This window comes from Oncorhynchus keta, chromosome 2, assembly GCF_023373465.1.
Source record: "Oncorhynchus keta strain PuntledgeMale-10-30-2019 chromosome 2, Oket_V2, whole genome shotgun sequence".
Classification (NCBI taxonomy): Eukaryota; Metazoa; Chordata; class Actinopteri; order Salmoniformes; family Salmonidae; genus Oncorhynchus; species Oncorhynchus keta.
The window spans coordinates 20,174,237-20,188,919 of record NC_068422.1 but is presented as its reverse complement, the minus strand read 5'-3'; the positions used below and the strand labels follow the sequence as shown (position 1 = coordinate 20,188,919).

The 14,683-nt window shown below is 40.9% G+C and overlaps 1 protein-coding gene across 4 annotated transcripts in view; it reads left to right on the top strand.

Moving 5' to 3' along the window:
• Nucleotides 1-14,683, top strand: part of LOC118397586 (brain-specific angiogenesis inhibitor 1-associated protein 2-like) — a 185,008-nt gene that overhangs the window by 91,358 nt on the left and 78,967 nt on the right. For all 4 annotated transcript variants that reach the window (XM_035792544.2, XM_035792523.2, XM_052473438.1 and 1 more), the window contains 3 exons: nucleotides 4,167-4,228; nucleotides 5,526-5,597; nucleotides 8,365-8,502. In XM_035792544.2, the coding sequence (XP_035648437.1) occupies nucleotides 4,167-4,228; nucleotides 5,526-5,597; nucleotides 8,365-8,502 (272 nt within the window). The remainder of the gene's footprint in view (nucleotides 1-4,166; nucleotides 4,229-5,525; nucleotides 5,598-8,364; nucleotides 8,503-14,683) is intronic.

Below are 14,683 nucleotides of genomic sequence, written 5' to 3'. Positions count from 1 at the left end.
AGGGGAATTCGTCTTACCAAACCACATGACCTTTGTTTTGGAGGTGTTCAGAACAAGGTTAAGGGTAGAGAAAGCTTGTTGGACACTTAGAAAGCTTTGCTGTAGAGCGTTTAACACAAAATCCGGGGAGGGGCCAGCTGGCCCCACTCAGGCTGACTGGCTCTCATTCAGGAAAATGAGAAATAAGTGCACTTATTTCTCATTTTCCTGAATGAGAGCCAGTCAGCCTGAGTATGCGTGTGCCAAGCCTTTCGCCAAATGCAATTCTTGAGTTGGAGTAATTCTGCAAGATCAAGGTCAAATAAGGGGCTGAACCTGTTTTTAATTCTCATTTTCTTAATGGGGGCGTGTTTGTTAACAATACCACTGAAAATATCAAAAAGAAGGTCCAAGAGTATTCGACAGAGGGGATCACGCTGATTCTATACCATTTTACAGAGGCCAGTTCATGAAGGAAGACTTGCTCATTACATTTTTTTAGCAAGCGTCTATGACAAATCAGGACAGGTCGTTTCACTGAGCAGTCATTATGAACACAGGCTGTAAAACAGTGATTGCTACAGGCGGCAGGTAGGCTAGTGGTTAGCGCATTGGACTAGTAACCGAAAGGTTGTTAGATCGAATCCCCGGGCTGACAAGGTAGAAATCTGCCTTTCTGCCCCTGAACCCACTGTTCCTAGGCTGTCATTGAAAATAAGAATTTGTTCTTAACTGACTTGCCTAGTTAAATAAAGGGCAATACAGAAAACATCACAGAGAGTTGCCTTTTCTGGGTGTTTGTAGTCATACCTTGTGGGATTGGTAATAATCTAAGAAAGATTTATAGGGAGTCCCATTGCTTTAGGACTTGGTCAGGCGGTTTAAGCATGTCCCAGTTTAGGTCACCTATCAGGACAAATTCAGACTTAGTGTAAGGTGCCAGGAGAGAGCTTAGGGCAGGTAGGGTACAGGCCGGTGTCAAGACTTGAAGGAGACAACCGAGCACTGAAGGTGATCCTTGGTAAATATTGCCAGTCCCACATCTTTGGAAGATCTGTCTTGCCGAAAACGGTTATAACCAGAAGGGTTAACATCAGTATTCAAAACACTCTTCCTTAACCATGTCTTTGTAATGACCAACACATCTGGATTGGAGCTGTGAACCCACACTTTCAATTTATCCATTTTAGGTAATATGCTTCTCGTGTTAACGTGCAGAAAACCCAGGCTTTTACGAGAGCAGAAATCAGTGAAGCAGATATCAGAGCACAAGTCAGAATTGGGGCTAGCAACAGTAGCTGTACCAGGGTGTACATGCACATTTAAAGATATCATCAACAGTAACACAATCAAGGCACGGCATAGGACAGGGAGAGCTCTGCAGTGCTGATTTATGACATTTGAATATGCATCAGATGGCTTGCAAGAACTATAAACTTTTCTCTCCGATGCCAAGAGGCGGGCCTTTAAATGTTAATCGTCCAGCCATGCACGGCTGAAGTCTTTAAAACTCATTGTATGCTATTTGTCTCTCACTAAAGTTGCGTTCTGATTATGAGGGGGTCCCTGATGAATTTCCTATCACAAAAGGGGTCACCAGACTCAAAAAGTTTGAGAACCCCTTCACAGACTAGAGAGACCTCAGAAAATCATTGTAGACCTCCACAAGTCTGGTTCATCCTTGGGAGAAATGTCCAAACGCCTGAAGGTACCATGTTCACCTGTACAAAATAGTACAGCGTGGTCCCAAGTATTAACACCATGGGACCACGCAGCCGTCATACCACTCAGGAAGGAGACACGTTCTGTCTCCTAGAGATGAACGTACTTTGGTGCAAAAAGTGCAAATCAATCCCAGAACAACAGTAAAGGACCTTGTGAAGATGCTGTAGGAAACAGGTACAAAAGTCTCTATATCCACAGCAAAACGAGTCCTATATCAACATAACCTGAAAGGCCGCTGAGCAAGGTAGAAGCCACTGCTCCAAAACCTCCATAAAAAAGCCAGACTACGGTTGTGGGCCAAAATACACCCAGCTTATTGTGGGAAGCTTGTGGAAAGCTTCCTGAAACGTTTGACCCAAGTTAAACAATTTAAAGGCAATTCTACCAAATACTAATTGAGTGTATGTAAACTTCTGACCCACTGGGAATGTGATGAAAGAAATACAAGCTGTAATAAATAAAATAAAGTGATCCTAACTGACCTAAGACAGGGAATTTTTACTAGGATTAAATGTCAGGAATTGTGAAAAACTGAGTTTAAATGTATTTGGCTAAGGTGTATGTACATTTCCGACTTCAACTGTATATCTGAGAAGGAATACAACATGGCTGCTGTGAAAGTGAACTGTTTATGCTTGATCAGGGTTGTATTCATTCCTTTTTTAACTTTATTTAAAAAAATCCTTTGTGAACAGTAATGGCTGACATTTTATTTCAAACCTAGACTTTTAATTATCTTACTAGGAAGAGAATTGTAGTAGTCACATCATTGTAGTCTTGTAGATTTGTAGTAGTCACACCTAGACACCATCAGAATCCACAGTTCTTACCTTTCTAACAGTACTAAGCATGTGTTAGTAGGTCTTATATTTTTTAAACCTAAATGTACTTGATCAGGGTTGTATACAATATTATGTGTTGTTTAGAAAATGCCATCAGCGGGTGTAAGAGTTTAAGATTTTTTAAGTGTGTGCATTGTGCAGCTAACAATATAATCTCTAAGCCAATAAACTCATATGTTATGTGCACTGTAACAGTTTTGCATAACATGCTGTTTTTGTGGATTTGAAAAAGTCAAATCCAGTCCAAACCTTGTTAGGAGGGACCTTAATTGCTTTCCAAACCTCCCCTACTCCTAAATCCCCTTCTCATTTAGAGTCGTAGCTTGATGACCTCAACACCCCCTGATAAGCCTGTCTATGCTGTGATGTCATAAAAGAAAGCCCCATAGAGATCCTATTAAATTAATTTGTATTCTAATTCCTAATTCTATGGAAAGCCCCCCTCTAGAATGTTCTCTTAGAATGTTCTCCTTACTTCTTTAGTTCCACATGGGAAGGATCATCATGTCCCCTTAGTTTTACTCTCTACCCTCACCTCTTCTTCTCCTTTCTAACGTGTTTAATAACCTAAATTACTGAACTCAGAACGCCACTGACCACATATTATACAGCAAATGATGTCAGGGTAGGGCAGTGTGTTACATAGAAATAGAGAGGGTGCGGTGAGATTGGAAAATAGAGTTCTTTGACTTATATATGGATAATGAATAGATTCCAATAAGTCGTCTCCCTTTGAATGTCTGCTAAGTCAATATTTGAGTGAACACAATCACCGTTTGTGTGTGGAACCCTTTCATGTGTCTCATTCTTTTATCTGGGGAACCTATTTGGAAACCTGTCTTGTCTCGTTTCTCTGGGGTAGTTTGATCTGTCACTGTCTCTCCAGTTCTTTACCCTTCTATTCGTTCTTTGCTCAAACTAGATCTTTTTGTTCCTTTTTTTTTTACAATGCATTGCATATTCAGAAGAGGCAGCATGTAGGTATCTTAAAATGACACGCATTATATCTCCCTGGCTGCATGAATCACCCTTTACTTTCTGTTTGTTTTATTTTCAACTTTTCTCTTGGTTCTGCTTTTTGTTTGAAGTATTTATATGTTGTTTTATTTAATGCAAAGCACTATCTCTTAGTATAAAGAAGTACTCATTCATTTGTGGAAGTTTCATTTGATTTCTTTCTCATAATATGACACATTTGTACTGAATATATGGAGTATTTGTGCTGTATGTTCTCAGTACTAGTAAAATGAGCTAATATTACCATGAATACTTTCATTTATTTTTACAGACAGAGTTGTGTCTTTAGATATCTTGTTTAGCTCGTGATTTTCTTACATTCTCTGTTTCTCTTTTTGTATTTGTGTTCTATTCTTTTAAGTTTACAATGTTTTCAGTTCCGTGACTTGACTGATGTTCCATCCTGTTCATTCCCATCCTCTCCTCCCTCGTCTCCCTCCCTCACTCCACCTGTCTTCCAAGTGTTTTGTGTGGCTGCATGGTCTGGTTTTTGCACGTTGATGTAGCTTTCAACGACACACATAATATTTAATATCATTCTGTCTCTTTCTTTCTCTCTCTCTCTCTTTTCCCCATTTTCTCTCCCGTCTGTTCTCTCTTTAGGGGACGTACTCTTTCAGATGGCTGAGGTCCACAGACAGATCCAGATGCAGCTTGAAGATATGGTGAGAAGAACACAGGACCATGATGAGGATGATGAAGGCTTATTGTCACTTACATTTGCTCTGGCATCTCAACTCTAGTATCACCCAATCACAATCTATATCAGGAGCTAACTAATTATTTTGCTAATCCTCGTTTTAAAGCCATTGCCTGAAAATATGAAGATACTGTGCAATGCTTGAATTCAAAGGAACAGAGCTCTACTACGCACACACAAACAATGGACTACTGGCCTCTTAACTATTGTTTTTATACACACTTACATCTCGCCTGTTCCTTCTCTTACAGCACACAGCCAACTTCTAGAATTTAAGAAAATATTATTGCTTCAGACTTTGCTTCAGACTACTAAGACAAAAAGAGAAGAAAAGAGACCAAAGGGCTTTGATACAGTTTCAGTCTCGAATGGCACCCTATTCCCTGTGCAGTGCACTACTTTTGACTAGGGCTCATAAGCTCTGGTAAAAAAAGAATGTACTTTAGAAGTAATAGGGTACCATTTGGGACACAGTAACTTTAAGGGCCCTTTAGAAAGAGCAGTACTCCAAAGCAGAGCCAATGGGACTTTCTTGTTTTTATTCATTAGAGTCCCTCTGTCATCTGAAGACACCACCTCATGTGTTAATCTGGGATGTTTCATTATTTAGAGGCACCATTGATTCAGATGTTTTGCAGTTTGTTTTCAGTTCCGCCCTGTCTGGGACTGGAGATAACTCTGCTATTTGTCTCTATTGACGCAAAAGTCAATTGTCAACATACACACTCTTAGAAAAAAAGGTTCCAAAATGCTTCTTCGGCTGTCCCCATAGGATAACACTGTCTTGTTCCAGGTAGAACCCTTTTTGGTTCCATGTAGAACTATTTTGGGTTCCATGTAGAACCGTCTGTGTAAAGGGTTCTACAGTACATGGAACCAAAAGGGTTTTTCAAATAGTTCTCATATGGGGACAACACTTTTTTTACTGAGAGTACACAGGCATGTGTTCACACATAAATAACCTCAACATTGGCATGAATTTCGACATAATTTACATACCGGTGCTATACAACCTCCCCTAATCCTTTGAGTGTGTTAGTTTTGATGTCACGACAAACGTCTCTCTCCAAGTCATGTTGACACCACAACACACGCTGACAGCCAACCAGACTAGTCAATGTTTTTAAAAACAAACAAGTCTGGTTTGGAAGTTGAGAACGTAACAACCTGAAGCAGGTTCTATTCCTGCCTGTGTTGGTGATGAGATGTTTGGGTGTATCGTATGTTATCATTAACTCTTTGGAGTCCTTTCTGTCCTCTAGCTGAAGTCTTTCCACAATGAGCTTCTGACAGAGCTGGAGAAGAAGGTGGAGCTGGATGCACGCTACCTAAATGTGAGTGTCCTCCTAGGAAAGGTCATTCATTGTTGTCTCCCATTCATTCACTGTAGTAACTCCTTGTTGTTTAGCACCCTCTAAATATACCTTTAAGTGTGTTCTCACCTTCACTCTATGGTAATGGTTATAGGTTGATGACCCTTACAAATATTGCTTATCATGACCTATAATTATTCATAGTTACTAACTGTGTTCTCATGACATTACAGCAGAGTTCATTTAATTTTAGTTCAGATTGATATAATGCCTCTATATACTTTTGTCAGTGGTGTGTGTATTCTGAAGTGAATGCCTCATTGACAACAAGTTGACGCAGACTAGTGCTTTTAATTGTATTTTAAGTCAGCTAGCTAGGCCTCCTTATGGAGCAGCAGGAACCAGGATAGGATCCACATTCTCATCAAATCATCAGTTAGAGACACACTCCACAGCTTTCTGAGACTTCCCCACAGGTTTTAATCATAACCACTCTGCAATAAAGTTACATGACATGAATTACTTTCTTCTCTTACTTTCCACTCCATGAATTACTGGCTATTACCCATTTTAGGAAAATACAAAGATGTAGAAGTTTGAGTTTTATTAAAGCGATAAACACATTTCTAGAGATATTTGAAGTGTTGGATTTGTTTCTTGAGGTTTTCCTTTCTTTTTCAAAGCTTTCCCAGACAACTTCTGCAGAATTGGGAATAAATAAAGGCCTACTATGAATGTCATCCCATTGAAACATCCCTTTAAATGAAAGTGTCATTTCTGGATGCTCACAAAATATTATATATTATATTTATTTATCCGTACCAGAGTCACTCATTTAATAATACTGTAGCATCTATTTGAAATTCATATTTACCTCATCAGTTCATTTGAGTGTGTTTTTGGCATGCTGGCATATGCTGCCCTTCTCTTGCTCTGCTCTGTTAATTCAACATTGACAAAAGTAATTAGCCACGCTCAGCTAGGTTTTTGCATCAGACAGAAATAAAAGAATGGAAACATTGTTTTGCGGCCACCAGAAAGGCAGGCAGGCAGGCAACCCAATCGCTTGGATTATGCTGTATTGCATCAATCAGTGAATAAAAGGTGATCAGGTGGATGGAAATGGGACCAAACAAATAAATGAATTGGTAGAACACTAGTTTAGGGTAGCCAATGACTGTATACACAAAAAAAAGTGCTAGTTGGTACCAACATGTTTTTTTTTTTTTCATTTTGTCCCTGTAGGGGAAAGCTTTTGATATTGGTTCTTTGGATAACCCTTTGTATAACAATTTGTATAATTGCGGACAGTTATACCAGGAACCAGTGGGTTCTTCATTACATTGTTAAATATTTCCCGGCTACTGGTAAGGGACAGTACATTTCTTTATTCTGATTACTTAGGAGTTAACCTCACTTGGGATTTTAAATCATAACCTCACTGTTGCTAGCGACCTGAATTTCCTGCTACACCACTGGGTGTGTGGGACTGATGGAGATTAATAAAGATTAGAACCAGTAGAAATGATTTAATTTGTCCCTATGGGGGAACCCTTTTGGGTGCCCCATAGAACCCTTTAATTTGTACCTGTAGGGAAACCCGTTGGAGATCCATTTAGAACCCTCTCATGAAAAACCGTCTGGTTCCAGGTAGAACCAATTACAGGTTCTACAGTTACACTTATACAATAATTCAGATGGACTTATGGCAGACACTGTTAAAAACTACCTGAAATTTGGCATTATGTTACCAGCTACTGAGTTGCACAAAAAATACACGAACAATTTATATTGTATTTTTACAGTTGAATTTAGGCGTTATTGTTGTAAAATGACAGAATGCTGATGTATGCTGGTTACAATACACTCTTGTAAATTATTATATTTATTATATTATGCATTATTATATTTATTTATATTTAATTTTACAGGATAAGTATTACAGTGAAATCATGTAAATATTGTTTTGTTCGTGTTGTCAGATTGAACTTGATTCTTGAACTTTTAGCAAAAATGCAGAAATGTATTCTTGCCGTTAAATCTGTGGCCAGTCTTTTTCATGGCCTGGCAGGAGCATTGGGCCAATAACCGAAAGGTTGCTGGATCGAATCCCAGAGCTAACAAAGTAAACATTTGTTGTTCTGCCCCTTAGCAAAGCAGTTAACCCACTGTTCCTCGTGCGCCGATGACATGGATGTCAATTTAAGGCAGCCCTCCACACCTCTCTGATTCATAGGGTTTGGGTTAAATGCGGAAGACACATTTTAGATGAACGCATTCAGTTGTACAACTGACTAGGTATCCCCCTTTACCTTTTTATATTCCTTTGGTGGCATAGCAGTTCAAATCCCAGTTGAGGTTTATAATATGACTTATCCTGTACAATTACAGAACTTACGACAGTTCATTAAATCAGGTCATTAAATCAAGTGTAGTCCCAAGTAATCAGCATTCAGTAGCATACTGTCCTTGTACAGCAATAACACCATAATTCAGCTGTGTTATTGCAGTAACTTGCTGTTGTTTAAAGTACTTTTACTGCAAACAGTAGCCGTAGTGTAACATAAAATTACAGAAACTTTTTTAACGGTTTAGCATTTCATGGAATGAAATCAAAACATTTTGGAGAGCGGAAGAACCGGTTGGTTCTTCACAACCATCTGGGCAGTAAATAACCCTTCCTGATATGCAAAGGAAAATGGTTACCCATATCACCCTGAAGAAGAACACCTCAATAACTTTGTTTCTGTGTAGAGCTTTTAAAACTGAATCTATACTCCCCCTACAGGCTGCTCTGAAGAAGTACCAGATGGAGCACAAGAGTAAAGGAGAGAGTCTGGAGAAGTGTCAGGATGAACTGAAGAAGCTACGCAGGAAGAGCCAGGGCAGCAAGAACACCTCTAAGTACGGAGACAAGGAGATGCAGGTGAGTGACTGGGGGAGGAGGAGGGAGACTGTGGGGGAGACAGGGGGAGTGAAGGGGGAGAAGGACCTCAGGTTTTGTATTGCTACTGTGAGTGAACAGACAGACTGGGTCCCTAGTCAGCCTAGAGATGATGCAGTGCCAGCTGGTGGGTCAAAAGGTCACCGTAGGGGAAGGTGGTGAGGACACTGCTACTAACTCTGAGCCAGAGAAATATCATACTATTGGCCACAGCCCAGCAGGTGTCAGAGATGGGTAGCAGATCAAATCCAAAAGGGGATTTGGGCTGAGCAGGTATCTTATGGACCCTTTCACTGAAGCAGAGCACTTTGTCCATGACTAAAATGTAAAACTTGTAGTGTATTTGAGGTTTATACGGCTTCTGAAGTTTGTAATTTCCACTTTGAAATGTCAGACTTGATTTCCCCTTACAAAAAATGTATCAACTTCTCCAAAGATAACCATTTATTATGATCCACATAATAATTCACATTTCCTTTTGCTGGAGGATTCTTTTCCTGCTGTAGCAAACTGGCCCAATTTTAGATCCTACATCTGTGGCTCTGTGACTGTGACTTGTGCTGATGACTGGAGGGGTAACGCCTGGATCACATCGACATTGTGATTGCATTTTGGTGCACTAGAAGTACATTAATATCCATAGAACACTGCCTTTGCCTTGCAGCATTGCGTTGCAGAGGCAGTTGCAGTGCATTCTTTGTTCTGTGGATATAACCAACATGTGCATCAAACTGTATGTGTAGACTTGGTAGCAAAAGGTAAATGTTGAACTTTTGTTGAGCACATATCCAGTAAAGATGTTGGATTACATAATGAAAAGGTTTGACTGCAGAATTTATTATGCATCATTGATGCAATGACGCTGTTGATTTAATCGAGGCATAAAAGAGGTACCCTCTATTGGGCCCGGGGTCTGTGGGACTCAGACCGCCCAGAGCCAAGCTCACTGAGAAGAGAGAGTGGGTGGAGAGAGAAACATAGAGATAGAGAAAGCAGGAGAGAAAGCAAGTGAGATGGGGCTGCAGGGGAAGAGGCAGGCTGATTTTAATGTATTGGGAATGTCACTGGTCTGCTGCTGACCCAGGAAATAAGAAATAGCTAATGTTACATAACATATCAATTGGGTGTTAGAGGAGCAGTGGTGCATCAATTATTCACACTGGTTTAACACTCTCATTCCCATTTTTAATCAATAGATGTTTTCTAATCGTATTGCATTGGGTGTGTGCCTGCATTAGAGGTAGGTTAGTATATAATTTATATTGCACAGTCTTCTCTGATTCCAATGTATTTATTCAGTTGTCAGTTCAAAACTGAAAAATCGAAGTTGAATGATTGCTTTTGTGAATCCATTGGTTTGACTTCAGCGTTTAGAAAAGATGAGTATTGTAAATTTATTCTGTAGCTAAGGGCAGTGGGTTTCCCTTTGTTGAGACAGACACTGTAGATGAGTAATATCCTTCTGTCTGTCTCTCTCTCTCTCTCTAATCAATTTCAATTTAAGGGCTTTGTTGGCATGGGAAACTTATGTTTACATTGCCAAAGCAAGGGAAATAGATAATAAACAAAGGTGAAATGAAAAAAAAAATAATTAATAGTGAACATTACACACACAAAGTTTAAAAAGAATAAAGCTATTTCAAATGTCATTATGTCTATATATAGTGTTTTAATGATGTACAAATAATTAAAGTACAAAAGGTAAAATAAATAAACATAAACATAGGTTGTACTTATAATGGTGTTTGTTCTTCACTGATTGCTCTTTTCTTGTGGCAACTGGTCACAGATCTGCTGCTGTGATGCCTGTCAGGGAAATTCCAGAGGAAGAGAGAGAATGTAGATTCTTCCAACAACAACTTTATTATAAGATTTGCAAAAATTAAGCAATCAACATCACCAAGAATGGTTCAGAGTTGAAAGCTTAACAAACATAGCCAGGTCTCTGCTTGTATAGAGAAAATACAAACCCTTTCTGTAGACGTGGCAGTCAGCAGATAGTGTGTAAAAGGTAATAAGTTGTCAGTGCAGACTTTAAGATTGCATGAGGTTGATAGCCCGAGGGCTCAACCGTCTAACTGCATTCACAACAACAAACTCTATATTGTACTCCTTTCTGCAAGGTTCCATACATGTGACTTTCTGTAGATAGTAAACCCACAGGATTTCACATGCTGCGGTTGCATCCAAACGTCTCTTAGCTGTAAGTTACCCTCACCCAGTCTTATGACTAAGTCACACCAAGACAAGTTTGTATCAGGTTAGAAAAAACACTAACATATAACGAGACTATTCTTTAAGCAGTAAAACATGGCATAGCATGACAAATTATGTAATTTTCCATGACAATTCCTCCATTTTGAGACTAAGTCTCAACCTAATAGAAAATTACATACAAGCATTTTCATTAAACAAGCATTGACATGAGGAAAAAGAGGAAAAGGAAATACTTTTCTTACACTTTGCACATAACAATTTGTAAATGATAATTGTCATTAACCTCTAGCGTCGAGCAATCCCGTATCCGGGAGCGTAATTATAGCCTCAAGCTCATTACCATAATGCAACGTAAACTATTCATGAAAATCGCAAATGAAATGAAAGAAATATATTCACTCACAAGCTTAGCCTTTTGTTAACAACACTGTCATCTCAGATTTTCAAAATATGCTTTTCAACCATAGCTACACAAGCATTTGTGTAAGAATATTGATAGCTAGCATAGCATTAAGCCTAGCATTCAGCAGGCAACATTTTCACAAAAACAAGAAAAGCATTCAAATAAAATAATTTACCTTTGAAGAACTTCGGATGTTTTCAATGAGGAGACACTCAAGTTAGATAGCAAATGTTCAGTTTTTCCAAAAAGATTACTTGTGTAGGAGAAATCGCTCCGTTTTGTTAATCACGTTTGGCTAAGAAAAAAATCTGAAAATGCAGTCTCTACAACGCCAAACTTTTTACCAAATTAACTCCATAATATCGACAGAAACATGTCAAACGTTGTTTAGAATCAATCCTCAAGGTGTTTTTCACATATCTATTCGATGATAAATCATTTGTGGCAGCTGTGTTTCTCCTCGAAGCAAACAAAAAATACACGCAGCTGGAGATAACGCAATAATCGCAACGGAGGACACCAAGCGGCCACCTGGTAGATGTAGTCTCTTAAGGTCAATCTTCCAATGATTTGCCTACAAATACGTCACAATGCTTTCGACACCTTGGGGAAACGACAGAAAGTCTAAGTTCATTCGTGACCCATACACAGCCATATAAGTAGCATTCGTTCTGTGGCACTCACAGACAATATCTTTACAGTTTTGGAAACGCCAGAGTGTTTTCTTTCCACAGCTGTCAATTATATTCATAGTCGAGCATATTTTCGTGACAAAATATCTTGTTTAAAACGGGAATGTTTTTTTATCCATAAATTAAAAGAGCGCCCCCTATATCCAAGAAGTTAAGTTTCAAACGTTCACATAGTGCAAAAATAGGGAAAAGAACATATGAATATCAACATTGGTACATGTTTTATCACCACACACAAGGCAATCACTTCGTTGAGACTGTTCATATTGCCACAGGGTCATCATGACGGTTGGCCCTTAACTCTACCTTGGGAGCACCCTTCACATAACCCCCACTGTGAACATGGACTATGGACATGCTGCACCATTAACTCCATGTTTTAACCTTGGTTTTATGGATTATCATCGTCTTCATCCGCCATGTAATCAGACATAGGAAATAAATACATTACATTTAAGTCATTTAGCAGACGCTCTTATCCAGAGCGACTTACAAATTGGTGCATTCACCTTATGACATCCAGTGGAACAGCCACTTTACAATAGTGCATCTAAATCTTTTAAGGGGGGTGAGAAGGATTACTTTATCCTATCCTAGGTATTCCTTAAAGAGGTGGGGTTTCAGGTGTCTCCGGAAGGTGGTGATTGACTCCGCTGTCCTGGCGTCGTGAGGGAGTGTGTTCCACCATTGGGGAGCCAGAGCAGCGAACAGTTTTGACTGGGCTGAGCGGGAACTGTACTTCCTCAGTGGTAGGGAGGCGAGCAGGCCAGAGGTGGATGAACGCAGTGCCATTGTTTGGGTGTAGGGCCTGATCAGAGCCTGGAGGTACTGAGGTGCCGTTCCCCTCACAGCTCCGTAGGCAAGCACCATGGTCTTGTAGCGGATGCGAGCTTCAACTGGAAGCCAGTGGAGAGAACGGAGGAGCGGGGTGACGTGAGAGAACTTGGGAAGGTTGAACACCAGACGGGCTGCGGCGTTCTGGATGAGTTGTAGGGTTTAATGGCACAGGCAGGGAGCCCAGCCACAGCGAGTTGCAGTAATCCAGACGGGAGATGACAAGTGCCTGGATTAGGACCTGCGCCGCTTCCTGTGTGAGGCAGGGTCGTACTCTGCGGATGTTGTAGAGCATGAACCTACAGGAACGGGCCACCGCCTTGATGTTAGTTGAGAACGACAGGGTGTTGTCCAGGATCACGCCAAGGTTCTTAGCGCTCTGGGAGGAGGACACAATGGAGTTGTCAACCGTGATGGCGAGATCATGGAACGGGCAGTCCTTCCCGGGAGGAAGAGCAGCTCCGTCTTGCCGAGGTTCAGCTTGAGGTGGTGATCCGTCATCCACACTGATATGTCTGCCAGACATGCAGAGATGCGATTCGCCACCTGGTCATCAGAAGGGGGAAAGGAGAAGATTAATTGTGTGTCGTCTGCATAGCAATGATAGGAGAGACCATGTGAGGTTATGACAGAGCCAAGTGACTTGGTGTATAGCGAGAATAGGAGAGGGCCTAGAACAGAGCCCTGGGGGACACCAGTGGTGAGAGCGCGTGGTGAGGAGACAGATTCTCGCCACGCCACCTGGTAGGAGTGACCTGTCAGATAGGACGCAATCCAAGCGTGGGCCGCGCCGGAGATGCCCAACTCGGAGAGGGTGGAGAGGAGGATCTGATGGTTCACAGTATCGAAGGCAGCCGATAGGTCTAGAAGGATGAGAGCAGAGGAGAGAGAGTTAGCTTTAGCAGTGCGGAGCGCCTCCGTGATACAGAGAAGAGCAGTCTCAGTTGAATGACTAGTCTTGAAACCTGACTGATTTGGATCAAGAAGGTCATTCTGAGAGAGATAGCGGGAGAGCTGGCCAAGGACGGCACGTTCAAGAGTTTTGGAGAGAAAAGAAAGAAGGGATACTGGTCTGTAGTTGTTGACATCGGAGGGATCGAGTGTAGGTTTTTTCAGAAGGGGTGCAACTCTCGCTCTCTTGAAGACGGAAGGGACGTAGCCAGCGGTCAGGGATGAGTTGATGAGCGAGGTGAGGTAAGGGAGAAGGTCTCCGGAAATGGTCTGGAGAAGAGAGGAGGGGATAGGGTCGAGCGGGCAGGTTGTTGGGCGGCCGGCCGTCACAAGACGCGAGATTTCATCTGGAGAGAGAGGGGAGAAAGAGGTCAGAGCACAGGGTAGGGCAGTGTGAGCAGAACCAGCGGTGTCGTTTGACTTAGCAAACGAGGATCGGATGTCGTAAATCAGGTAAATAGGGTTCTGAGGCATCTCCTTCAGGGGTCAGTAATGGCATAGCAAGAATATTCTCAACGGCTTTGCAGTACAATTTCTTAACATAAATTATAATAAGCATTATTGAAGAAAAAAAATAACTACGCCATAAATCAACCAATGAAATATTGTATCTCTCATAACACCAAATAATGGCTGAACCGATCCAAACAGATTCCAATCATTGTCTAGTTGGAGTTCGTTTGTGAGATCACTGCTGAGCTCTTTCAGATGTCCCACTACCATAGTCAAGTTACCCTCACCTTCGGGGTATGAATGTACAGCAATGGTCACCTATAATTTTGCACACTCCCCCCTCCCGTTCTAGCAACATGTCATGTGTTACCCTATTCTGTATAGCTGTGAGGCAAGCGGCTTGCAATTCCGGTCTTATTATTGAAAATCCTGAAATGGCTAAATTTACCAAAGATGAAAAATGATATCATAATAAAGCTAAATCATGGGCATTCTCCGATGCCCCATACTAAGGAATGAACCTGTGCCAAAACCTTTCAGGTTTCAAGGATCGTCATGACTCAATTGGAACGTAATTTAATTGTGAAATGCTCCTTCTAACCCATCTTAATCT